General features: G+C 42.1%; 3 protein-coding genes and 1 non-coding gene across 6 annotated transcripts; 1 reads left to right on the forward strand and 3 right to left on the reverse strand.

Moving 5' to 3' along the window:
* Positions 1-114: 114 nt before the first annotated feature.
* On the reverse strand, positions 115-11,467 carry LOC118116835 (microtubule-associated protein 1S). Of its 2 annotated transcripts, none has more exons than XM_035168758.2 (10): positions 11,260-11,467; positions 10,163-10,258; positions 8,940-9,022; positions 8,322-8,459; positions 6,928-7,432; positions 6,712-6,801; positions 3,756-6,148; positions 3,402-3,543; positions 3,096-3,313; positions 115-2,944 (listed from the first exon to the last, which is right to left on the reverse strand). In XM_035168758.2, exons 1-10 carry the CDS (start codon positions 11,426-11,428, stop codon positions 2,789-2,791), a joined length of 3,990 nt encoding a protein of 1,329 aa, XP_035024649.2. In that variant the 5' UTR covers positions 11,429-11,467; the 3' UTR covers positions 115-2,788. The 2 variants fall into 2 exon arrangements, with proteins under 2 accessions (XP_035024649.2, XP_035024650.2); XM_035168759.2 differs by having other exon boundaries at positions 6,712-6,798; positions 11,260-11,466.
* trnaa-cgc lies at positions 8,002-8,073 on the reverse strand. Its single transcript has one exon. It is a non-coding gene; the product is annotated as a tRNA-Ala (tRNA).
* Positions 11,468-11,830: 363 nt separating the features above from the next.
* On the reverse strand, positions 11,831-13,087 carry LOC118116743 (cocaine- and amphetamine-regulated transcript protein-like). Its single transcript, XM_035168578.2, has 3 exons — positions 12,887-13,087; positions 12,612-12,692; positions 11,831-12,321 (listed from the first exon to the last, which is right to left on the reverse strand). Exons 1-3 carry the CDS (start codon positions 13,022-13,024, stop codon positions 12,214-12,216), a joined length of 327 nt encoding a protein of 108 aa, XP_035024469.1. The 5' UTR covers positions 13,025-13,087; the 3' UTR covers positions 11,831-12,213.
* A 7,043-nt stretch (positions 13,088-20,130) lies between these two features.
* spata7 (spermatogenesis associated 7) lies at positions 20,131-25,488 on the forward strand. Of its 2 annotated transcripts, none has more exons than XM_035167261.2 (12): positions 20,131-20,353; positions 21,098-21,160; positions 21,268-21,357; positions 21,558-21,605; positions 22,245-22,348; positions 22,488-22,927; positions 23,040-23,085; positions 23,264-23,385; positions 23,488-23,538; positions 23,633-23,710; positions 23,809-23,866; positions 23,947-25,488. In XM_035167261.2, exons 1-12 carry the CDS (start codon positions 20,311-20,313, stop codon positions 24,568-24,570), a joined length of 1,767 nt encoding a protein of 588 aa, XP_035023152.1. In that variant the 5' UTR covers positions 20,131-20,310; the 3' UTR covers positions 24,571-25,488. The 2 variants fall into 2 exon arrangements, with proteins under 2 accessions (XP_035023152.1, XP_035023150.1); XM_035167259.2 differs by having other exon boundaries at positions 20,132-20,353; positions 22,470-22,927.
* Positions 25,489-25,912: the final 424 nt, after the last annotated feature.

Genomic DNA, 25,912 nt, shown 5'->3' on the forward strand with positions numbered 1-25,912 from the left:
CACCACATCTCACCCACTGTCGGCTGGGATTGGCTCCACCCCCCCCCCTCAAAGGATACGCACTGCAGACCTGAGCAGAAACTTCAACAGTATAATATTACAATAATAATCAAGTTTTGAGCTGCTGCACATTCATCATTTTATTCAATATCCACGAGGCTGCATTTGCATTGACGTGACTTTCAACAGACTTTTTCTTTTTAAATGGTGATGCACATTCTTTATTCATTACATTACTCCCCCAACCCCCAACATCTCGACATTGTAGAGACAAGTACAAAGTGACAGCTTCTCAATCTTCATCCCATCAAGTTTTAATCCAAAACACTCTCCTCTGCCTCTGCTTACCCACAGTGCTTTGCTCTCTGTCTTCATGAATATCATGAATGAAACAACACACGGTACATACACGACTTTTGCACATGCGGGACACATACATGTACAGACAGTTACAATTCACTTGGCTACTCTGGGGTTCGAGTAACCGTTACAGAGCTGGTTCGACCCTGCGATCCCGGTCAATCGGTGAATGTGGCCAGTGTGTGTGTGTGTGTGTGTGTGTGTGTGTGAGGTTTGGAGGGAATCGTGAGAGTTGTGATGAATCTGAGTCGGAACAACATGTGTGAAAAGTGTAATTCCATCCACATTATTTGAGAAAGTGATAAAATAAGAAATTGATTGCACTAAATAGAAACTAGTTGCATTCTTCTCGCGGATAAACAAGTGTGTTTAAAAGTGCATTTATATAATTAGAAAATATCTTGAGGACAATTTAGAGGTATTGAAAATGCTATTTTTTCGTGCAGCATTCACACTAAGAGGAGAATGGTCGGTGGTGTCGTTTTGTTCTCGTGCTTTGGTATTGAAGAATCTCTGTGTGTCTCATTTACACCGGCGTCAACGTTTTAAAGGTAAAACAGCAACAGAGCTTTTAACCTGCGAATCTTACACATCTCAGCATGTGACGTCCAGAGAGGATTGAAGAAGGAAATCCACGTGGTTAAAATGTAATACATTACATCAGATATTTCCAATTACTCACTTGTGATTGTATTTAACATACACTGAGTCTAAATCTGTGAAATATGGTCTGAATTACAGGGAAACTAGTGAGGTGAGAGCATTTAAGCTGCTTTTTATTTCCATTGAGGAAGTCCATCATTTAAACCCAAGTAAAAATGTATTTATCATTTATTTATTATCTAAAAAACCCTCTCCCGTATACTTTCCTGTACACAGATTTAACGTTAATTAGGATTGTAATTAATAGGCAATGTGGCACCAAATTCCATAATGTATTTCAGGAAACTTGTGAGAATTTATTGGGAAGGTTTTATACTTTATACTTTTTATTTATTTAATTTTCAATGTCCAGGATTACTTTGCCTCCAATTATATTATATATAACATTCGTTTTATTCATTCTTGATTTACAGAGAACATCTTGTAAATCTCTCATTTACATTGACTTGATCGACTCACCCTTGATTTTACACTGTGCAAGTTAGTCGACAACATACTTGATTGACGACTATGATCATGTCCATCACATTTACGATTAAAATACATTACATGTCAATAGTTTTAACATTTTCTGAATATAAGATAAAAAGTCAGCACATGACTCTACAAAAGCATCTGTAGTCTGATTCCTTGTTAGCATTTTTATCAGCACATGTAATGGATTACAATTACGGAGCCATTAATTAATAAGATTACTTTTGTAATGCTGCTGAATTAAATCCAGTATTCTAATCCCTGCTGACAGATTTGTCTTTGCCCACTCAGGTTCATTAATCTCAGGCTCAGTGGGCGATGATGATCGCTCACTGGCAGCGGACACAACAACGTCTTGTTTGCTCGGCGGCACAATTCCTCTGAAAGCAGGTACGACACACGGCACAATTCACCTGTTTGCTCACAACAAACACCTGGACGCTGTGAATTTGAGTGAATCAAAATAAATACAAAGCAAGCAATATCTTCACAAAGTTTGCACACTCTTGTCATTAGGGAAAATCTTGAGCTGTTTTTTTACACTTTTTTCTCCTGTTTTTATCCAAGACCGTGATCTTTCAATTTGAAAACAGGACATTGATTATACTTTCAGATTTTAAGTTGCTTTCACTAAAAACCCAACGCTCGCACTAAAATACCACCAGAGAGCAAACGTTTCACACGTGCACAGATGCGGCGTGAGCGCTATGGGTACGCTAGGGTTTTGAGTAAAAGTCTAACAAATTCTGAATGTGAAATCAATACGTCCTGCTTTCAAACTGAAACATCAGGCTCTTGAATGAAGATAGGAGAAAAACAACCTTTGAATTTCTCACAGGTGAACTGGTAGAACTGAACTGGGCCCAGAAACACATCTTAGGCTGCTGTCACTCAAACAACTATCACACAGTGCCTCTAACCTTGTGTTTGCTAATAACTTTGACTAATACATCCTCAGCTTTTGTGGAGCTGCATGTTTGCAGCTCGTCTTACAGTCAGTGTGGTTTCCTCTCCTGTTGGGCACAGGGTCATTGGTCAATAACATCATGCAGTTCTCTCCACAGGGACATGTGTTCTCCATGGACGAAGAGAAGTAAGGGCTCTTAATGCAAAAGAAGCCCACAGAGGGGATGGGGAGGATTTTACCAATTGTTTTCATGCAGTAAAGAGCCTTCAATTTCCTTTATGTCCCCCTTATCTCCATTTCTACAAAACTCTTTTGACTCCTAACAAACACATTTCCATCCCTTAGCTCATATTCACCCTCCACCTCTGCACCTCGCAGCGAGCCTCAGAACTCGATCTTGCAGGCGGGGAAGGTCTCGTCCTGCATGGCGACAGTGCTGTTGGATCCCAGCACGGTGATGCCCAGCTCTTTCTGTCTGTCCTGGGTGTGCTGGTACCACTCCTGCATCGGCACGGACTCAAAGGTAGGGATCACCGTCACCTGGAGATACGCAGAAAAAGGCTCACATTTAACCTCAGCTGTTTGTCGATGTCCTAGTCAGATGATATAGTTTTCCATGACTCCAGTTTCTGCAGTAAACCATGGATACTTAACAGTCAGAGTGAATCCAGTTGTTTAAGTGTGTGTCTACCTGTATGGTGTCAGACCAGGACGCCTTTCCATCCAGCAGAGCGTCCAGTGTTTGCCTCATAAGCTCCTCCCTCTCCTGACTGTCGCCGCTGATGATGTAGCAGGAGGAGCGGACACACCTGAAGAAGTCCACGGTGACGGTTGGCGAGGAGGCTCCAGAGGGGATGTACGCCAGGTCCACGTACACGCTGGCTTCTCCGACAGAGGTAGCCTTAGAGCCTGGGGTAGAAAACGACGTGAGAGGAGTCAGTGGACACGCTTCAGTCTGCAGAGCTACTATTTGAGAGGAGAAAGAAAACACCTGTACCGGGACTGGGGGAGGATTTTGCTGGTGCTGAGCGGGTGCTGGACGAAGGCGTACGAGTGGAAGACACGCTCCCTTTGGTGACTCCACTTTGGATTCCCGTCCTGCTTTTCCCCGAGGCGGATCTGTGGGGACCCTCGACAACCTGGTTACACAAAAAACAGCAAAGCTCTAGACAAGGCTCGGTTTCAGATTTCACTCCACACACATGCCACACCAATGTCTGTATAGAACGGTGACTGGTTCAGGGCCACAATAAAACTGTTTATAATATAACAAATTCAGCCTAAATATATACGTTTATGCACGGCCCTAAAACAGACATCCTTATCTTCAATGCTCATAAGACAAACTCACCCCTGGCATCTTTTTCCCTCGCATGCCGCCGGCTTTCGCTCTCTTCCCGTGGGCGTCAGGGTCAGACTGGGGAACAGGCATGGAGGTGTCAGGGTGTGGAGGCAGAGGCGGACTGTCCCTGAGCGCGGCAGGAGGAGGGTCGCAGGGCAGAGCCTGACTGGCGCAGTGGTCGTGTGGGGAGTTTGTCGGCTCACTACACGACTCGTCCTCGTCTGAGTCCAGAGCTCCATCCGCCGTGGTGGACGGGCAGTCCTCTGTACAAACGGGGGCGTTTGATTCGCTGGGTGACGCGTCCTTTGGGTTGTTGTTGTTGTTGCCGTAATGATGCGACGAGAAGGCTCCTCTGGACGGTTCACTGGTGGCCGAGCTGGAGTCAGGATGTTTGAAATGCTTGAACTCACAAGGAGAAACCAGACAAAGATCCACGTCATGAGGTGAAGACTCAAAATGAAGCGTGCCAGGAGCCGGAGGTCGCCCCATCTCTGAACCTTGACCTAAAGATCTGGGCGGCTTCTTCATTGGTAAAGACATCCCGGCAAAATGGGCTCCGTTGGAGTGGGAGTGATGAATGCTGTCATCCCCCTCTCTCTGGCTCACATAGCCTGGTCCCTGCTCAAACGACATGGACAGTGACTCATCTACTTCTGTGGACTGAGGTGAGCTCACCTCTGCTGGCATGGAGTGTGTGGTGGTGGTGGTGGTGGTGGTGGTGGCCACAGAGGCAGACGGGTCTGAAGGTCCGTCTTTAAAAGTCCCCAATGACAGGAAACTGAGATGCTTCTCCCTGGGGTTTGCGTGGCTCTCTGGAGGGTTTTTGTTCTGGGATGGCTGCCCCTCACTTTGTCTGGACGATCCACTCTGCAGGTTGACGTCACCGGACTCTGAGTTTCCCATCTGGGCCTGTAACTTGCTGAGAGTGGCACTGTTGCACCACACGTCGTCCGGGGAGAGACAGTACGGAGTGTGGCCTGCGCTGTTGGGCCGTGAGTCAGGGGAGGCCGGCTCCACAGTCTCCTCATCAAGGCTGACGGGGGCCTGGTTCTCTGGAGAGGATCGGGAGGGGGGGCTGTGTTTCAAAGCGCCGTCTAGGAGAGTGTACTCAGTCGGCGTTAGGTCTAACTGGCCTTCGTGTTCGTTATTTGGCGGGTTGTTCAAGGGGGATGGAAATCCCACAACTTTTGCAGGTTTGGCAGCATTTCCAGAACCTCTCTGCAAGTCTGCACCAGCTTTCTCTTCATTATCACCACCCTCTCCTCCCACTATCCCTGTGCCACCTGCTTCTTCTTCTTCAGCTTCCCTACTCGTCTCTTTGCTCAGACCTCCCAGGCTCTTTTCATTTCCTGACTCACTGCTTCTCTGCTTTGCTTCATCCACTCTTTCCTCCTGCAGCTTGAGAAAATCAGCGGTCATGTCCTCGGGGGTAGACGTTTTGGAGCCGTAGGGTTTCTCTTCAGGTTCTGACACCGCTTTTTGATTCTGCTGCTCAGTAGAAGGGATCTCCGGCTCTGGGATTTCTGACGCAGTCCCAGCATTGGGCTTTGTTGAGTTGTTGTTCGGCAGTTCAGTGTTTACATGTGTCTTCTTGCCATCGTTTGCCTCCTTTCCTGGTGGTTTTCTCGTTTTCTTCGCCCCTGTTTTAGAGTCATTTTTTGCTTCCTTTTTGAGCTTAGTTATATTTTCATTCTTTGGTTTGGAAGGGACACTTTCCTTTTTCACCTGATCATGCTTCGTTACGCCATACTCGTCTTTATTGCCTCTCTTTGACATATTCTTCTCTGATGTTGCTGCTTTTTGCTTTACACCCACCTCTTTGATTTTTGTTTTATCAGCATCTCTTAAACCTTTTCCCTTTTCCTTCACCAACACCTCTTTGACATGTTTTGATGTTGTATCCTTCCCTTGTGACTTGCCACTATCCTGGCTGTCCGTCCTCTTGTTCTTTCCGTCTTCACCCAGCCTCTCCAGGTCCCCGGTTGTCACAGTTGGTTTTCGGAGGAAGGCCAGGCCCTTCAGCTTCTCCAGCCCCTGCAGCAGCTTCGCCTGGGGCGTAACACCGGGGAACAGCATCCTCACCACCTTCTCTTGAGGGCACGCTGGGTGCCACACAAGCAGAGCGGACACCGAGGCCAGGGCTGGGAGAGGCAGAGCTTGAGATTTGGATGCTGACGACGAGTCAGGCCAGTTCTGCATGAATGTCTGGTACTCCTGGCTGTTTTTAACAGGACTGAGGAGGTACAAGTCCAGTTGTCCCACTCCCATCTTCTGGAACAGGGTCAGGGGCTCGATGGGGACTCCCTGCGGTCGAAACATTGGTTGTGGTCTGATGTCTAACTTCTTCAATAACTGTAAGGTTAGGGCCGCCTGCTGCGTGCTCTTCAACACATTGTCCACACCTGACAGGAGGAGAGTGTCAGCTGTAGTCACTTGCAACTTTGGGTTTTCATACATTTAGAAATCTACAGGGGGTCCTTACAGAAAACAACAGGGTGTGGAAGAGTTTGATGCAGCTGGTTGTTACAAGTTAAAAAACAGTAATAACCACTTTTGTTGCTACACTATATTAAAAACATTAATTCATATATTAGGGCAAATTAGCACGATTGAATCTAATTTTCTAGGTTAGGGTTAACACGAACCCTTGCAGTAACGTGCAAAGAAATATATTAATGCACTGCAGAAAAAGAGGCCTGAATTTACATGCTTTGGTATCTATCTCCATGGCGACTAAGCAAATGTGGTATCCTCGGAAAAAACATTCTGAGGTTGATTTATATTTCAAAGTTCAAAGAAAAAATATTAAAGACATATTCCATGCACATTAAAAGTATTAATACAAATGTATATGATTATTTTTATACATGTATCTGATTAACAAGAAGGTTTTTAGCCCATATTCCCTGTTACGTTATGTCTTATTTACTTCTACAATGTACTGCAGTGGGTTCCTCTCACTCACAAGGCTGTTGCTCCACCTGCAGCCTGCTGGGGGCATTAAAGAACACGACTCCAAGCTCTGGGGAGATCAGCCTCTTGGACAAGTCCTCTGCTGAAATAAAACAACATGAGGATGCACAGAGACACACAAACATTTAGAAAATTTTACATGAAACAGGATAAGATCTCCTCATTACATCGTCTTCCTTCAGGACCATGATCAACATAACCATCTGACCTTTGACATCCGAAATCAGCTCCAGCTCGGCCACCTTCCTCTCCAGGAAGGCGTTGACCCCCGGCAGGTTCTCTGTCCCGATGTGCGTCAACAAAACGGCATCAACGCGGTCCAGGTGGCGGACCAGCTTCCAGAAGCAGGCCTGAGTGTCCGAACCGCCGTCCAACAGCACCGTGAAGCCGTTGACGGCGAAGAAGGCACAGTCGCCTCGGCCGGCAGGAAAGACGTAGCAGCAGGGACGGGACAGCTTGAGGAAACCAACAGTGATGGGAGGAGGCAGGAGGTCGAAGGTGGACGGAGGGCAAAGGGTGCCGGAGATGAGGGAGGTGAAGTCCCCCAGGGCCTCCATGGCAGGCAGCACCTCTGGGGGATTGATGTGGAGCATGAACGGACGCTGCTGAGGCTGGTTCCCCAAGAGAGTATTCCTCCACTCGCCGATGTTGGGACAGCTGAGGGTCAGGCTGAGCTTAGAGGAGGAGGAGGCAGAGCTCTCTTCATCGAGAAACTGAACACACAGAGACAACAGTCAATTGTAATTTTTAGTCCACATTGCCGGGGTGAATATTATTCACTATGTTATCTTATTATCTGAAGATTCATATTGGGATATTGTGTTCGTAAGAAAGAAAATGCTAACAAAACAAAAAGATATGTTTGCCTCCTGGTCAGAAGATATCTTCAGTATTTTGATTCTTTAAAAACCCAATTTGAAAAATTTGAATGTTATATTTTCACATGTGATGTGTTTTTGTGAGAAAAGAGAAAAGATGAATATCAGCTGATATATTATCAGATTCTTTTAAATACATCAGCATGAGACTTACTGGTGTATGGGGGAATAAGTTGCTTGACAAATGTTAACATTGTGTATATTTTGACTTTATATCTACTTAATTGTTCCAATAATTTTAGTCAACTCTCATATATTTCTTGGTTGCATCTCCTCAGAATGTGATTTGTTTTTCTGTCTTTAAGATCAATGTAAATGCAACGTGAGTTTGGGCTGCTGGTCAAACAAGATCATCAGAAATACTTCATTGATCTTCAGGGGAAAATGAGGTAAAGAACCAAGTGTGGAGATGCTGGGGATTGAACCCAGGACCTCATACATGCGAAGCACGCGCTCTACAACTGAGCTACATCCCCTCTTTAAGCACTGGATTGGATTCTTGCTACCATTGCTCCTCAAAGTAGAAGCAGTACCGATAATGCAGGGATTTTTTCCTTTATTTTCATGAAACAAATCAAGAGAAAATAAGCAGCAAATAATTAATTTGTCTTGTACTTGCAGCGTTAAAATAAAACTAAATTTGTATTGATCAATAATATAAGCAACATTATATAACATACAACAGTTTGATGCAGATAAATACAAATGGGGGTGGGGGTGTCACCTGCTCTGTCAGTATTTGTTTCAGCTGGTTTGGTGAAAACAGTCCTCTGTGAAACAGCAGGTCTCCGCTGTCCTCCACGCTCTGTCCACACAGGATCAAGAGCTTCTGAGCCGAATCCCTCGACAGCAGAGCAAACACCTGAGCAGGCGAGAGAGAAGGGGAGTTGTGTTGTTTTATATTTTCACTGCACAGCCTTAGATGTGAGTATTTTCTGCTTTCTCTCTTCGTAGATTTGATATCTTTGAGGTTTGATGCTTAAAGTCGCACAAAATAAACAATGAAAATGTAGTTGTTTAAAAATAGTTGTTAGTTGTGACTCATCAATTACAGTAAATCATATGACAATATTTCAGTATAGCTGCATGACACTATTTGTAATCATATTAACATCACGATAAAATAGAAAGTAAAAGGAAAATGATTATTAAAAACACCAATAAAGTCATGTTCCCTCCTTTGTTTCAGGTTTCAAATTGGAAAAATGCATTCATTTTCCTCATTTTTATCCATTTTAAATTGTCAAAATCTAAATAATTGCACAGCTGTATCATTTTGCTTTTAACCTGGTAAACTATCTCCCATGAGCTCGATGTAGCTCTGTAGAATTTGTCCTCTCACCTCTGAATGAACCTGCTCCTGAGACGGACTGATCAGCACCTGAGTGTCCAACGCTTTGGTGCCGTGGCGCAGACACTTCTGTCCTGAGGGGGCAGAGAAAAACAACAACAGATGGAGAGAGAGGGACAGACGAGCGAGGGACCGAGTCTCTGCTGAGGGAGTCACAGGGAACCAGCTCAAAGAGGTCAGAGAGAAAGTGAAGTTGGGTAAAACACAAAGAGGAAGGAAGAAAAGTGGAAGAGCTGAGTCAGAGGGGGTGTCTGCGGACGAGATGACAACTTTACTCAGTCAGCAGTGAGGATCCAGTCTGAGGGGAAGTGGATGAACGAACGAGGCAAAGAGGCGAACACAGCCAACTGGAAAATAATGACCTAAATACGAACAAAGGTTTCTTTAACTCAAGTTAGAAACAAAAGAGAGAAGCAAAATACATCACTTTCTATTGCAGTGAATTACATTCTTCACATTTTTTATGCTTTGCAAGTTTGATCTTGTGAAACTGTGGCTCACGGCTTGAGGAAGACTTAAGCGCCCAATAACAGTCTAATGTTTGTACACTGAATGTGAAGCTACATCCAGCTTAACAGGAGGACACAGTTAAAAAAAAATGGCAGCACAGACAGTAGGCAGCACAGACAGTAGAGATCTAACTCTCAGCCAGAAATGAAACTACAGGGAATATATCATCCATCCTAAATCTCATCTATTTCTCTGTCAATGTTACAAAACCCTGACAAAATCACATGTTAGCACTTCACCTTATCAGAAGAAAATTCAGTTTTATTTACCAGATACAGAACAGACACGCTTCCCGGCTGCTGTTCTTTCCTCCCTAATGAAAAATATGTCTGTTCCTGTCTGTGTTTGTCACCAATACTTCACAGCTGAGCTGTAACACGACTGCCTGTCGGCCTTTCCACTGTTTTCCCTGCTCGTCCTTGACTCTGCATACTAACAGAGAGAGAGAGAGAGAGAGAGAGAGAGAGAGAGAGAGAGAGAGAGAGAGAGAGGGAGGAGAGGGAGAGCTGGCACAGCTTGGACACTATTGTTTTCTGTCCACAGGGCCCACCCATGTCAAACAATCATCCAACTGCTCCTCCACTTTCCTTCCTTCCTCCGCTGTCGACCCCTCTGACCCGCCGAGCTGGCGGGTTACCACAGAGACGGTTCTTTCTGTGAGGTCGGAGAGTTTATGGGTGGAGGGATCACACGCAGTTTCTTACCTGCACCCTTGAATGAAGCCGTGTGATGGGACAGGAACTCTTGGAGATGGAGGTTCAGGTTACAGGATTTTAAGTCAATGTCCCAGGACCGGATACCTGCAGATGTGAGAGACATTAGGCATTTGTACACAGGATTTATATGCTAAAAACCACAATATTAACCATGTTTGACCATTTTCTTGTCCTATTCCTACATTGTGTTTTGACGTGTGATAGAAATAAAATATTCTATTTGGTTCAAATACAGGTTCATATATGTTTCCCGCAGCCAACATCAGCCATCTTTGCAAAAACAACGGACACGATAAGACAGAAAATCATGACAATGAAAAACAGCAACATCTCCAAATGATTATTAATTTTACAGATTATCTGAAGAACTCAGCACTTTAAAATGAATAAAAGCTGCATTAGATTATCCACAAAAGAGACAGTGAAAGAGATGAAAACATGGCTGTTTGTCTGAGCTCATTAAAAGTTGATGATATACTGGTGGTGAGTGGTTTGCATGGTTTAGTGTTGGGACCAGTGGGAATGATAAATATCTCGATTTCTCGATTTCTCTCTCACATCAATCATTACGTTTCAGTTTCAGTTTTCTATTATCAAAGCCTTTTCGCATAGATTATGAGCTCAAATGTGGCATCATTAAACATCCTCATACATCTATGAGACTCACAGATTATAACGCATTATTACAGCGTCATGCCTTTCCGCCTCTGTACCCACAGTCTCTTAATGGCACGTCGTTCACAAGTGGATATGTGTTGACTGAACATCCGCCCTGCAACATTTCCCTCAAAGCTTCTCCATAAAACGATAAGTGATGCGAAAGCAGCTCCTGCAGGCTGCTTTTAATTATAACGCGTCCACAGGGAGCAGCAGCAGCAGCGAGGAGGAGGAGGAGGAGGTGATGCTGATGGTGGAGCATCTCCAGATGACGCATCCTCGGTCAGTGGGGTGGATAAAATCACATATAAACACTGCAACGGGGTCAGTGTCACACCCTCGCCGATGAGAGGTCTGCATCGGATTTGTTTTCCTCCATTAAACATTACGCACAGTGGCTATAAGAGGGTGGTTTGAAATGCACGTACCTCGCTGGATCTCCCTGCTGATGTGCGCCTGTGTGTGTCCGAGGTGAGCGGTGCGTCCGACGATGATGAGCACGGAGTATTTGTGCGGGCAGAAGTCGAGGTTTGCGGTGCAGGCTGCGCGTCTCGGCTCCTCCCGGACCTCCCTCTCCAGCACCCGGCTGGACGCCATGTTGGAAACTTGCGTTGGGATGTGATGTCATTGAATAGGGGGAAAAAAAAAACACCCTGCAAGCGCCTTTTATTATTACAGGGAGATGACAGCTGATGTGTTGGAATGCAGCCGTGCATTAGGGAATGTGAAGGAAGAGGCTGAATTATTGATGACGCACGGAAAAAGGGGATCGATATCGTTTTTATTGTTTTATTGTTTTCCTTTTAAGTGGCGCAGAGTGACCGTTATAATCAAATGACCAACAAGTGATGGTCATGCAATAATATATATTTTTTAATTACTACATCTTCATAATACTACACATTTGTAAAGTTTATCCCTCTTGTACACAGACACATCATTGAATCCAAAGAGTTTATTTATTGGCTTTATTGTGAAAAATGTTTCCAGAGACCAAATTTATCAACATACAGAACAACGACCTAAAAATATGACCAAAACACTGATTTGTGACAAATGCCACATTCAAACAGACACATTCACAAGATGCCTTAATCCTACACAAATAACTTCCCCAGCCTACGATCACAAACTCTGAGAAAACACAAAGACAAACACAGAACATTGAACCTACCTAAAATAATATGGGGCAAGGTTTATAAAAGAAAAACGTCCTTTATTAATGACATGCAGTACTACAACTAATTTTTTTTTTATTATCATCACAAGAAGAATAACAACAGTTGCAGCCATATCTCACAATAAGGAGGGGACACCTTCTTGTTTTGACCTCAAACCCCCGGGCTCTCTCCCGCCATCTCTTGTTTTCTTGGGTTCTTCTTTCACAAACATTTAAGAACATAGAAGTTGCAGGAAGTCCCCCGGGGACAGCTGCACATGGTACCAATACGCGCGCCTTTACGCACGGCGCATGGCTCCCCTGCATCACACTGGGAAGACAAAAACAACATTGATTCAGTAAATTGCAGATATGGGTTATGGAGTTATTTTCTAGATAATGACGAAAATGAAGGTGTTTCCAAAGTCTTATTTGCATAACTCGATCTAAAAGTAATTTACCCAGATACAAAGATTTCAAAGTTTCCAAATTGCAGACTGAACAAATCCTTTGTCCTCTCCAAAATTATTATTTATATTATATACAATGTTACTAAGAAACACCAATAATCCAAAGAAGTTAGTGCAACAGATTCACAGAGCTGAAAATGTGTTTACTTACCGAAGGCAACCAGCCAAGCTTTTTCTCAGAGGGCATCTCCTTGCTCCTCAGCTTCTCCAGCACTTCTTGCAACGCATCAATCTGCACAGGGATAAAGTATTTTTGTAAAAGAAATCATGCTTTTAAAACGCAACACGGTGTGAACCTGAATAGCTCAGACATGTTGGGTATAGATCTTCAATACCTGTTCTATAGAATAAGTTGTAAGAGTGTCACTTTTCTGAACAATGTAATGTTTCATGAATCCAGCTGAAAACATGTCACACATCTCTCACCAGGTCTTTCTCCTGTTGTCTTTTCGGCGAGAAATCCAACGAGCGCGTCTCCAGTGAAGAGTCTCCCTCTGCACGAGCGAGCCACAGGTACGCACAGCAGCAGGTGACCGCGAGGAGGAGAGCTCGTGTGCTGACCATGGTGCTGAAACACAGGCGGGATGAAGAAGAGGAGGAGGAGGAAGGGTCCTTGTCTTCAGCAGGTGGAGGGTCTGGAGCGTCTCCTGGACAGAGATCCCCCTCTTTATAGCTGCTCCTCATCAGCCGGCCTCTGAAATATTCATGGGGACTCTGACATGGGTGACACCACTCAGCACCTTTGTGTGTTTAACCGGAAGGCTGGTTAGAGGTGGGTTAACATTTGATAAAACATATTTGACAAAGTATAGGTGTTTGATGTAAAAACCCTTCCCCTCACATCTTTTGTTCTCGCTTCCGATCTATTTCAGTTGAGCCATAGGAAAAAAAATCGAGTTTTAATCAAGTTTGAAATCAGAAAAACTGGTCTTTTCATTAAATCTCTCTGTTGTGCAAACCGAGCATTTGAGTGACACATGTATATGACTCACCGATGAGTCATTTTGATGTGTCAGAAAACAGAAAACACCACACACAGTGAACAGTGAATCAGAATAAGAAACAATCTAATCTTGAAATGTAACATCGTGAGGAGGGGGGCTGATATAAATGCAGATATTTCCCTTCTCTGTTTCACTGCTAACCTTTTCTGTCCATCTTCTTGTGTCACCTCTGTTCAATAAAGAAATCAGACCTCCGGTTAACCCACACTGACATCAATCTGCAATCAGGATCCAATTTCCTTTCATTGGAATAACCCTTAAGCAGTGTGTAAGTGTGTGTGTGTGTGTGTGTGTGTGTGTGTGTGTGTGTGTGTGTGTGTGTGTGTGTGTGTGTGTGTGTGTGTGTGTGTCTGTGTTTACACACCGACAATGTCAGAGACCATACGTCACTGGCAAGTCACGTAACCCCTGAGGGACAATTCCTCCATCATGTTGGTCCTGATCTCCTCCACTGTCTCATGGGGGAAACGGCAGGCAACAGCATTAGAACAGAGGTCGATACAGGAAACGTTTTACTCCCCCCATGAAATATTTCAAGGTGTAATTTGAGGGGGATTTGGTTTGACACAATTTTAACATTGATGTAACAGCAAACAGGACTTTTGTCACCAACAAACATGCAGCTAAGCTGGTGGAGCAGTCAGGGATTGGTTGGTTTAGGCACAAAAAGGGAAAGATTGTGGTCGAGATCAAAATGTATTTGTTTGTTGACACGGTTACAAGAGTGTTTGAAGTTTGGGGCCATTCCCATGAAATCAATAGCTTTAAAATTATGATTAAAATTACATAAAAACCACGAGTTGTTTCTTCTGATCATGCCTGATTGCAGTTTGCAGACGCCTTGATTACGACTGCATGCTGCAACAAGATGACAACGGCTAAATAGATTCCATCTTCTGCCAGATGTTGGAGAACCGCACGATTCCAAGATGGAGATGGAGGCTTTAGAGAATCTTCAGGAGCGGAAACCAATTTACTGAGTAAGGTTAAAATAGACAATGGACAGTAAAGAAAATGTAAAACTTAAATATTTTTTAAGTTTATTCCATAATTAAATAAATATAAGTAGTTTGCCGACCTTCTTAAGACTGCATGGCCACTGCATGATCTCCCATGGACCTGATCTCTGCCCATGTCTTGATATGTTTTGTCATATTCACTCTTCTAATAATCAATGTAGACTTGAGCAGGAATCATGAAAAAACAGAGCAAAGACTGAATTCAGACATTGTTTCTCAGGGACATGTTGGACGAGCCCTCGTGAAAACACTGAGAGATTCTGACTCTGACTCCGAGAATGAAGAAGAGTTTACACTACAATATACACATTTTTTAATAAATGTTGGTTGAACGGTGGGAGGCCCTATTGAAATTGTAAGGATTTTTACTATTATTAGGGCCCGAGCACTGGGAGGCCCTATTGTATTTCGAAGGATTTGTATTTCCCTTTTGGGGCTTTTTCGGGGCCTAGACATGCTCAAATTGTTACCAAAGTTTGCAGGGAATTCAAAACCCCAAAAAGTAATTGCATTCTGGAGTAATTTGAAATGGGCTTGGAAAAATGGCTCAACAGCACCATCTAAGGAAAAGCCCCTCAGTTAGCTTTCACCGATCTCATAAAAATCGTAGCCCAGGTGTATCATGACCAGACAAACAAAAAAGGTCAGAGGTGCAATAGGATAAAAGCAACAGGAAGCCCGCCATTTTGACTTTAGTGGCCATATGGGCCATTTTCCACATTTTTACTTTGACGTAGGGCTTTCATCAGATCAACTTCATATGGAGATGCGTGTCATCACAGCAAGATGGAGATGAAAACTACCTCAAAGATCGATTTTGCGTCACACGGTGTGACCGTGGCGTGGCATCAAAGTTTGATTACACGCCATCAAAACATGAGGTTCTGTATCTCTGACATATTTGTTCCAATCGAGTTCCAAACTAGACATGTAAGACAAAGGTCCCGGCCTGGTGACATCTACACAGAAATCTTGACTTAAAATCACAGCGCCACCTGCTGGCTGCAGGAAGTGACATGTTTTTACTTTGATGAACTGCTCCTGGCTGCTTTACAATATACAGCTCAAAAGAGCTCAGTCAAGTCATTGGATCATGGTCAGAATTGTGACATTTCCTCAAACCGTGTGAACACTGAGGTGCGGCGAAGGGTCATCCTTCGCCAAAGGAGATGATGTTGTCATAAGTCCAGTGTGCATTGTCCTATCACCGCCAAACTGATGTCTCATGATCAGAGACCAAGCCTGAACAGCTCTATTCTACTCTTTGTAGTTACTTTTGTACTTTTAGTTACTTTTTAGTTACTTTCGTACTTTTAGTTACTTTTTAGTTACTTTCGTACTTTTAGTTACTTTTAGTTATCGTACTTTTAGTTACGTTCTTACTTTTAGTTACGTTCGGCTTTACGTTACGTTGCACGTGACGTGACGTGACGTGACGTGACGTGACGTGACTTTACGTTACGTGACGTGACGTGACATGACGTGACGTGACGTTACGTGACTTTACGCTACGTTACGTTACGTTACGTTACTTTACGTAAGTTTTAGTTACTTTACGTAACGTTACTTTACGTTACTTTATGTTACTTTACGTTACTTTTTAGGTACTTTTGTACTTTTAGTTACTTTTTAGTTACTTTTGTACTTTCAGTTACTTTTTAGTTACTTTCGTACTTTTAGTTACTTTTGTACTTTTAGTTACTTTTTAGTTACTTTTAGTTACTTTTAGTTACTTTTAGTTACTTTACGTAACTTTAAGTTACTTCACGTTACGTTACGGTACTTTACGTTACTTTTTAGTTACTTTTGTACTTTTAGTTACTTTTTAGTTACTTTTGTACTTTTAGTTACTTTTGTACTTTCAGTTACTTTTTAGTTACTTTCGTACTTTTAGTTACTTTAGAGTTGCTTTTGTACTTTGAGTTACTTTGTAGTTACTTTCGTACTTTTAGTTACTTTTTAGTTACTTTCGTACTTTTAGTTACTTTTTAGTTGCTTATGTACTTTTAGTTACTTTTTAGTTACTTTTGTACTTTTAGTTACTTTTGTACTTTCAGTTACTTTTTAGTTACTTTCGTACTTTTAGTTACTTTTTAGTTACGTTCGTACTTTTAGGTACTTTTTAGTTACTTTTGTACTTTTAGTTACTTTTTAGTTACTTTTGTACTTTTAGTTACTTTTGTACTTTCAGTTACTTTGTAGTTACTTTCGTACTTTTAGTTACTTTTTAGTGCCCTTTTCTGTCAGGGCAGGAGGAGAGGAGGAGGAGGCCGCTGATTGGATGGATCCATTAAGATGTGTAGAGTCCTTGTTAACCTCCTCACTCTGGCTGTGATAGGAGGTGGTGTGAAACCCTGGGCCTCTCTTGGTGTGAATGAGAGATCCGATGGTGAGGATCATCCCAGCAGTCACAGTGCACAGCTGCAGATGGCTGACGTCCCCACGCGGTAGAATCTCTGTGATGAAGAGGTAATACATGTAGGCCAGAGAGAACAGCGCCAGAGTGAGGAAGAAGAGGGTGCGTCTCCTCTTGCGGTGCGTGGCGTAGTAGTACCAGAGGACCAGGCTGGGCAGAGCTGTCAGGATGATGATGCCCAGCAGGTAGTGCAGCGCTGCGGCCCGGAGCAGCAGAGGCAGCAGCACCAGGGCCGGGATCATGGAGATCTCCAGGTTGTCAATCAGGGCCCCGAGAACAGGAGAGTGACATCCGCTGTGAGGGGGTTTGTGTCTCAGCCACCTGCAGCGCACACATTCAGGCAGAGTTACAAACACTTGAAAATAAAAAAACTTAATTAGGAATGATGCTAATACACTTTCATTGATCAAACTAATAAGATGATATGAGGAAAAATCACATGTTGTTTTCTTATTAGAAGGGTCAGACCCTGTAATTTTAATATTGTGCTTTGGTGTGATGTCACACGTGTTTGGTTTTAAATAAACTGTAAAAAGATAAATAAATGGATAAAATGAAATGAATTTATGATTAAATACATTGCAAGTCATGAAGTCTCAGAAGGATCTGGGGCCCTGGGACATTCCTTCACTCGGCCTGAAGTTTATTGTACTAAAGCCGGGATTCCAAAACCTTTGAGTCCTTGATGCCCAAAATAACCGAGTCAGAGATATGTGACCCCCATTATCCCAAAGGATATTTTAGCTGAGCTTGTTCACAAAAAATCTCCCATGTGCAATGTTTCCTGTGGTGCTGTAAACTGACCTGCTGCAACTGATGCTGTCACTCATCTGTCATAATCACCATGCATGGTTATTTACATGGTTTTATTCTAACAAGTACTTTTTTTAGCTTTTGGAACAATTATGGCTAAAATATGATATTGAGAATTGCATCTAAATTGTATTTGATGTCTGTAAATCACCTTGTGACCCTTTTGTGTCTCATTAAAGGTCATACTTCTTCTAACCTGTTAAAGGCCTCGTCCAGATCTTCACTGTCACAGCAGCATCTGTACTGGTAGATATCACACTCGCAGCAGCACATGGGATCATCTGGCTCCGGAGGCTTTAACTTCTCCCATTTCATTATGGCTTCCTGAAGTTCACAGGGCAACTTCGTTCTCTGGAGCGATGCACAAATGAACTACACCATTAAAACAAACTATTAGTGCAGGGAACATATCTATGGAAATGTACTGACAGAATCTATAACACAAAAACACACACACACGATCTATTACTTTGAAAAAAGCACATATATACATACATATCAACATATATATAGGAGCAATTATCGTAATTATAGAGGGTTTACTTTACATCTGAATTGGCAGCAATATTTCATCTATCTTACTGTCTATAATGATATAAAACCACTTATCAATTAAAAGCAACTAATTAGGGCCCGAGCACCGAACGATGGGAGGCCCTATTGATCGCTCTCTCCACTAACCGCAACAGGCTTCAAAATGCCTGTGCTCGGCCCGTTAGTGCTACAACGTAGCCCTAGTTTTTTTTTTCTTTTTTCGTCCGTCTGTCTGTCTGTCCCCGTCTGTCTGTCCGTATACATTTTTTTTGGGACGGACGGACGGAGACAATTTTATTTATTTATTTATTTTTGTGCTCGGGCCCGTTAGTGCTACAACGTAGCCCTAGTTTAAATATGTTGTTGTAAGTTATCATCCTTTCTGCAGCAGCGGAACATTTGCACTTTGAACTACTTTCACAGCCGGACGATAAAACAGAACGGGACAACCAGAAGTTGCCGAGTGGTCTACTTCCTGCTGGATTAGCTCTCGGGAACATTTCCTCCGAGAGACATCAAGTTGAAATCGTACGGGCACTTCCGGTGGCAATAGAAACTGCCACTGATTTGTAAAGGCAGCTGTCAGTTGCCACAGCTGTTTGGGGGCAGTTGCCACTTTGAGGGCAACCACCGCTGGTTGTGACTTATCCCTTGAGATTTATACGTAGTTTATGAATGTTTAACAGCGTGTTACTGTTCTGAGAACCAAGAATAATCGATCTGTATTTCTCCGCTTGTGTTGTGAAACATGCTCGTTGATATATGTGATTTCTTTGTTATATTTGTACCGATTCTGCTTAAATGCTGTTAATGGCAGCCTGTGTTTTGTCTCATTGAACTGAAACATTAATCAAACATAAGAAAATAAAAGGCGACTATTTACACATTTCAATGACTATCTGTCATCAAAAGCAACATTTTATTTTTATTTTTCAAGTTGAACTTGATAACCTTGGTGGAGATGTACCTGAAATTACTGGTTAGCCAGGAAAGTATAAATAACAGTTTGCTTCAATATCAGTACATTTCACATACTTTCAACAGGATATGCCAGCCTGTATCAATATTGCTGTCCACGGAGTCATTGTCAGTAAACTGAATATATCTAAATATTGAAGACATGAGAATAAAACTTTGTCATACAAAATATTTTGAAGTTGAAGTTGAAGTTAAACAATACGTCTATTTTACACGTTCTTATGGATGTTAGTGTATTTAACTAAGAGTCCTTGGAAAATTCCTATGAGATCCCGTCGTATGGAAAACATTTGGGCCAAAGTCAACTTATGATAGTAAATAAAACTGTAAATGGTTTATATGCAATTGGAAAGTAAACTGAATACAATTATTCAGCCTAGAGAGAACATACATGTAAATGGAGAGTGTGTCTGGTCCGACATTTACTAAAAAACGTTGTTCCTTTGAGGTATTTCCATCTACTTTGGTACAGTTGTAGTCAATACATTGCTACATGAGCAGTGGCATCTCTGTGCATCAACGCTATCATGGAGCTATTCACCATCTTCTGTAGAAGTAAAAGGCAAGGATAACAATGTACATTTTTTCTTTGATTTACCACAGTTTACTCGGGCACAGAGTTCTTACCCATCCATAGACACCAAGATCATGCATATGGATCTGATAGATCTGGAGCTTTTCTGGATTCATTTTGAGTCCAACCCCCCCGAGAGCTATCAAACTACCCAATACACTTTCATAAACCAGTATATATCTCACTGAATAAATCACAAACAGCTTTAGTTGCTCTCAGACAGTGACAACTGCCTCCAACACAAAGGCAGCTGCCTCAAAACAGTGTGGCAACAAAGGCAGCTGTCTTTACACATCAGTCTCTGTTGACACCGGAAGTGCCTCTAAGATCTGCCGCTGCCACGATTTGAGCTTGCCCCTTCTGCCCTCATCTGCTTAGGAGCCAGTATTAGCTCGCTAGCACGACGCTACATGATTAAATCACAGCGTTAAACATGTTTACGGTTAAATACACTGTTGTTTGTGGATGTACACGAGAGGAACCGTCTCTGTCCCGGAATATTCACGAGGAAAATGGGATTCGCTGAGTGCAACTTTGCAATGGAGTCGAGAACAGGTTGGTGAATGCTGTTAGCATTAGCCAGCTAACAGGCTAACTAATCAGCAGATGTAAGCAGATCCGAATGGTGCTTGGGCAGCAAAGTAAAGATAAACTCACACTGACTGAGACACTAATGTGTCCTCTGGTTGTCTGGACCAGACAAGGATCATCTCTTTACTTAAACTGCTTGTTCTCTAAACTCAATACGAGGCTCCAGCTTACTGCTAATGTTAGTTTATATCAAAATAACACTTAATAGTTTCATGTTGTTAGCTTTTGTAGAGGCGTCTTACTCTTTATCAGTGTAACTATACCAACATCTGAAAAACCTAAATAAAGGTAACACTGACAACACTAAAGCTGATGTTTATTTCGAAAATAATTCATTTATTCTTTGCAAATACTACTACTACTACTACTAATAATAATACATAACAACATATTGGAGATACAACAGGAATGTATAAGCACCATTTAAATAATATATTCCCCCTTTTGAGCAATGCAGTATTAATGTAACAATATTAGTAAAAAATCTCTTGTATAAAATTCTAATACTATTTTTAAATAATGACACATTCCCATCACTAGAGCTGCTCAGTAGAGCGTTTAACGTTTTCTGACCATGATGACATAGTATGCAGAAATAGTGGATCTTCTAATTATCTTAGCTTATTAAATGATTAATACTTTGTTATTTTATTAAATCCGTCATTGATAAACTGTCAACATGTCCATAATCCTCTATTTTTATTTTAGGGAGTGTCTCATCTGGCCTGGGGAGCCGCTCTGGTGTGAGAGGGCAGAGTGTGAAAAGTAGCCGTAAGTATTCACATCAGCTGATATTACCATGAGAAATAAAAGTGAGTAAGATGAGACCTCCTTTTAACAGTCTATTGTATGTTGTCCTCTCTCTCTTGTGCTTTTAGCTTTTTGCCCGCGCTCCTCCAGCAAGATGACACAGTCCATCGTCAGGGACCACATGGTGTCTCATTACAAAAAGGTTTACTCAGCTAAAGGTGAGGCAGAAATACATTAAGATTCTTATAGTGACATTCAGTGAACCAAACAAATTCAGCCCCTACATGCATATGTATATATCCTGAGGTGGTTAAAACATGCATCTCTGTTGCACAACAAACATAATAATCTATTGTTGGAATTGTAAAATGATGTTATAATCTTACATTTTGATTTGTTTTTTCTTCTTCTTCCACAGCTGCCGTTGATGCCTCAGTTCCCAAAAGCATAACATTTAGTGTAAAATGTAAGTACCCAAGAATGAAATGCTAATTGATTAATTCAGTTCAAAACACTTTTTTAGAGTGTGTTCAATTTCTTGTCTGTATTTGAGGTATAATAGTTCTCATTTTAGCCTGAACACAATGGTGAACAGTTGCACAGTTATTAGTTTAAATGCTTTGCCATTGATTGTGCAGTAGTTCGAGAAGAGGTTCATCTTGGAGCAGGCTGTGCTGACAGAAGCCTCAATAAGCAATAACATAATGCAGCCAGTCATCACATTTGAGTACAGGATGCAACGTATCCTCAGCTCTAATGGCTGCAGTCATCCTCTGTTGTTGTTACTGCACTATCATACTTGCTCTACTGACCCTCACACACCTCACAGTTAATTGCAGCAAGTCCTTGCTAGTTCTCGTGGGGTTATGCAGAGTCATTCCTGGAAATGAAGTAAATCAGAAGGAAGATTAAGGGGATGTGAGACCAATGTAGATATTTATCACATAATAATCCATATGTGTGTGTATTGAATATCAGTGCATGTATGTACAGTGTTGGATTATAACACACATGAAATTGTAAAAGACTGATTTGCTGCCAGTGATAGTTAGACAGCGCTGAGTAAACTCTTCTCTGTACTTATTCATGTCATACCTGTTTACAGACAATGACCAGATCAGGCAGGATCGCTTGGGGAAAGGGGGCCGTCCTCAGTCAGCCCATTCTCTCTCACAGAGGAATAGCAGAGCCTCCTCCTCCTCGTCCCAGGTGAGACATCAAGACACACTCACCGTTGTGTTTTCTCATTGTTTAATGTAATTATAATGTCAACTTTATTTGTCATTCAAACTTTTTCAGAACGTACTATATCTGATTTATTGATTTTTAGAGTACATTATCCGTGCAGTATGATGACAACCCGTACCTCTGCTCGAGGAGTTCCATGGTGTCCAGTCCGAGGTTCAACACCTCCTTTCATGCCAAGGAGATTGTTTATCAATCATGTAAACGGGACCTTTCTCATCACACTCGCTCAGCATCAGAGTTTAAGTTCCACAGCCCGGAGTCGGCTTTGCACAGAAAGCACTCGGCATGTTCACTGGCCGCTTCAGGAGGTCAGAGTTGCTACAAGACTTTCCAGGACCCTATCCAGAAGACATACAGTGGAGATATACTCCAGAAACACTCACAGCACTTTACCCAGGAAAAACCTTTCACCCCCAAGACCCTGAAGTCAGAGAAGAGTTCATACCTGGAAAAATATCGCTACTACAGAGCACCACGAAGGAAGATCACTCAGGACAGCACCAGCTCCAAGTTGATGCGACAGGAGACGAATCACAGAAGGTATTTAACAAACCTTTCAGTGGGTCTCAAATGTTAATAGATAGAAATAAAGCATCCAGCGTATGTAGCATGTGTGTCTTGAAATATCTTCACTTCTGTGTCTTCTTTGCAGCACAAAAACCAAGGAATACACTCAGGACTTTGATGAGCCATCTCAGGTAATTTTAAGCATTAGATATGAATATTCATATACATTTTTATATGCTCAACATCAGCAATAGTGGTAAATATTAAGCTGAATTTAAAGTACAGCCACACAAGCTAAAATATGCATTTGATCATGTGAAAACCTCGACAATATTGACTTCTCATTTCTCGTTCCTTTTGGTTTTACAGGGATTTACTACAGACCATGAGTGGTCTGAGGATGAGTTCAATGGCACATATCTGTCAGAATCAAGACAACAGAGTCAACTAAACAAGAGCAGAGAGCGTTATTTATTCAACTCCTCATCCAGGTAAAACTGAAGTTGAAATACTATGTTGTGTTTAATCTGTAATGTTGTGCCTTGTGTTTTTCCTGCATAAAGATTCTAAAGAATTTAACGCTCATCTTCTAGGTTCTCACAGGAGTGTGTGAAATCTCCACTGATGAAGAAAATATCTGCAGAGTAAGTTCTCTATTTTATAATAATGTTAATAATAATAATAATGAATAATGTTTTATTCTCTATATAATAATTATTCTCATTTGTTCTTCAACAGAGAAGAAGAACTAATGTACCTCGAGTTTATTTCTGCTGTAACAGAGGACATCTTGTCCAGGGGGCATATCTCCGACAGGTCTGTTGCCACAAAACTGAGTAAATTAAATCCTGACTTGTGCTTATTACAACCTCCTGAGTCATTACTGTGGTGTAAGTGTCTATGTCCTCTGCCAGGGTCCTAGATCGGGTGACAATGCACCATATTGAAATGAATCGCCATCAGCTTGATGAGGTGAGTATGGAACTTAGGCAGGGGAAAAATGAGGGCTCTTGAATTTCTTCTCATAACTCTGAATGTATTGTTTGTTTTAGGGTAAAATGCGCCACCTTCTGGTAGTGCTGCGTAAAGACTTTGAAGAGCCAGCCAACACATCCACCTCCACTGCAGAGCTTGAAAAGAAGGAGAATGGTCTGCTCGACTCACTCCTGCCCTATTTGGAATCAGGGAGGAAACAAGTGAAGACCAAAGACAGCGACATGCTCCCCTATGCGTCACTGATCAAAATCAGTGATTCACTTGATTACACTGATGCCTTATCGGTGTCTGCAACGTTACGTTCTCCTGAGAGGACTGCTTCACCAACAAAAACAAATGAAACGGACAAGGAGGATGATAAGGAAAAGTGCACTGGCTCTGAGAATGTTTCAGGTGTCAGTGAAGAGGACGTCCAACACAATCAACCAGACACGACTGCAACAAATGAAGAAATCAGCAATGAAAACCATGAGAAAACCACTATAACCAGCGATGAAGAATTTCATCAAGACCAAGCTGAGGTCAGTCACGATGATGGACAATCGAAAGAGCTCGAAGATCTGGGAAGACGTTTGTCCGAGTCGCTTCACGTGTCCAGCAACACAAACTCTCATGACCCTGACGCTGCCAATGAGCAACACGAAAATACGGTAGCTTCTGTCAGCGATGATGAGTTCTGAGTTTTTGCTGTGTTCAGGGATTGAAAGTTCTTTAATGTTTTTATTACCAGATGAGATAAATGTAATATTTGATTTTCCTGAGAGAATAGTTTTGTACATGTGATTTTTACACTGGTTGAGTTTTCAAAGCCCAGACCAAGAGGCGTCGTATTTAGTTTTTCTGCTTTTCTGAAATATTCACGTAAGCAAACCAAAGTTCTGCAATAAAATCAGCACCATTATAATCTAATTTGGGATAGAGGTCCAATTCATTTCCAAAGTAATGCTGTAGCATTTTCAAAATTATTGCTCCGTGAAACTAGCGTGATGTGTGATAGCCTGTAGCACTACACTGACGTCAGATGTGTGGAATTAACTGGATGAATTAGTGGCATCCTTTAGTTTGAGTGGTTTGCAGTGTTAAAGATCCAGTGTGTAAGAATTAGGTGAAAGGGATCAATAGGCAGAAATCGAATTTAAAATAATCCTTGTTTTAACTACTGTTTTTCATCTAAATTGTACAATTGTAATTGTTGTTTTCGTTACCTTACAATGGGCCCTTTATATTTATAAACGTATTATTTACATCGGGAATGGGTCCTCTTTACGGAGGCCGCCATGTTTTTTACAGTAGCCCAACCGGGACAAACTAAATACCTTCTGAGTTTTTAAGACAACAGAAGGCTACCAAAGGTTCTCTTTCATGTTTGGAAGGGGAGGATGAGGGATTTTTTTTCCAGCTGCAACATGCAACTTCACCACTAGATGTCACTAAATTCTACACACTGAACCTTTAAGTCTTCAGCATGTTGCAGCTTCATTTTTATTATGAATAAACTTCTAATTGTATTCCAGCATGGTTTCACTTGACCTCTGACATGTAGCAGACTGTCACCAGAAAGTGTCTTTACAGTTGCAATAAATTTTCTATTCTTCTGATTCCTGTATGCTTGCATGTGATTATTAAAACAAAAACGACTTTACAAACGGGTAATTACACAACCTGCAACTTTACACACACACACACAAACGTTATTACCACAAAATTTAGGATTACATGTGGGGACACTTTGCAAACAGATACGAAGGGAAACTTGTGAATAAATATAAAATAACGCCGTTCCAGCTGTCAGTCGATGTAAAAGGTAAACAGACAGATCGGCGGACAGCAGCTGTCCCGTTCACACTGAGCGGCATTCCAGCTGTCTGATGTCATGACTCGCCGCGTGGATTCATCCGCCGCGGGGACACTATAATGGGGATTTCAAGCGTACAATCCAGTAAATACTGTTAAAATAATAACCAGTATTAATATATAGTCACTTTGATTTATACACCGGGGTAGTTTCGGTGTTAAAATCAG

This window comes from Hippoglossus stenolepis, chromosome 10, assembly GCF_022539355.2.
Source record: "Hippoglossus stenolepis isolate QCI-W04-F060 chromosome 10, HSTE1.2, whole genome shotgun sequence".
Taxonomy (NCBI): Eukaryota; Metazoa; Chordata; class Actinopteri; order Pleuronectiformes; family Pleuronectidae; genus Hippoglossus; species Hippoglossus stenolepis.

What these genes read in the sequence shown, in the direction of transcription:
- LOC118116835 (XM_035168758.2), bottom strand. Translation starts at nt 11,428, where the DNA reads ATGGCGTCCAGCCGGGTGCTGGAGAGGGAGGTCCGGGAGGAGCCGAGA. An exon ending in AGGAGCAGGTTCATTCAGAG is followed by an intron (nt 8,460 to 8,939) that starts GTGAGAGGACAA and finishes TCGCCTGCTCAG; the next exon opens with GTGTTTGCTCTGCTGTCGAG. An exon ending in AAAATCCTCCCCCAGTCCCG is followed by an intron (nt 3,314 to 3,401) that starts GTACAGGTGTTT and finishes TTTCTACCCCAG; the next exon opens with GCTCTAAGGCTACCTCTGTC.
- LOC118116743 (XM_035168578.2), bottom strand. Translation starts at nt 13,024, where the DNA reads ATGGTCAGCACACGAGCTCTCCTCCTCGCGGTCACCTGCTGCTGTGCG. An exon ending in GACAACAGGAGAAAGACCTG is followed by an intron (nt 12,693 to 12,886) that starts GTGAGAGATGTG and finishes ATCCCTGTGCAG; the next exon opens with ATTGATGCGTTGCAAGAAGT. An exon ending in AGCTTGGCTGGTTGCCTTCG is followed by an intron (nt 12,322 to 12,611) that starts GTAAGTAAACAC and finishes TTGTCTTCCCAG; the next exon opens with TGTGATGCAGGGGAGCCATG.
- spata7 (XM_035167259.2), top strand. Translation starts at nt 20,311, where the DNA reads ATGGGATTCGCTGAGTGCAACTTTGCAATGGAGTCGAGAACAG. An exon ending in TGCAATGGAGTCGAGAACAG is followed by an intron (nt 20,354 to 21,097) that starts GTTGGTGAATGC and finishes TTTTTATTTTAG; the next exon opens with GGAGTGTCTCATCTGGCCTG. An exon ending in CATAACATTTAGTGTAAAAT is followed by an intron (nt 21,606 to 22,244) that starts GTAAGTACCCAA and finishes ACCTGTTTACAG; the next exon opens with ACAATGACCAGATCAGGCAG.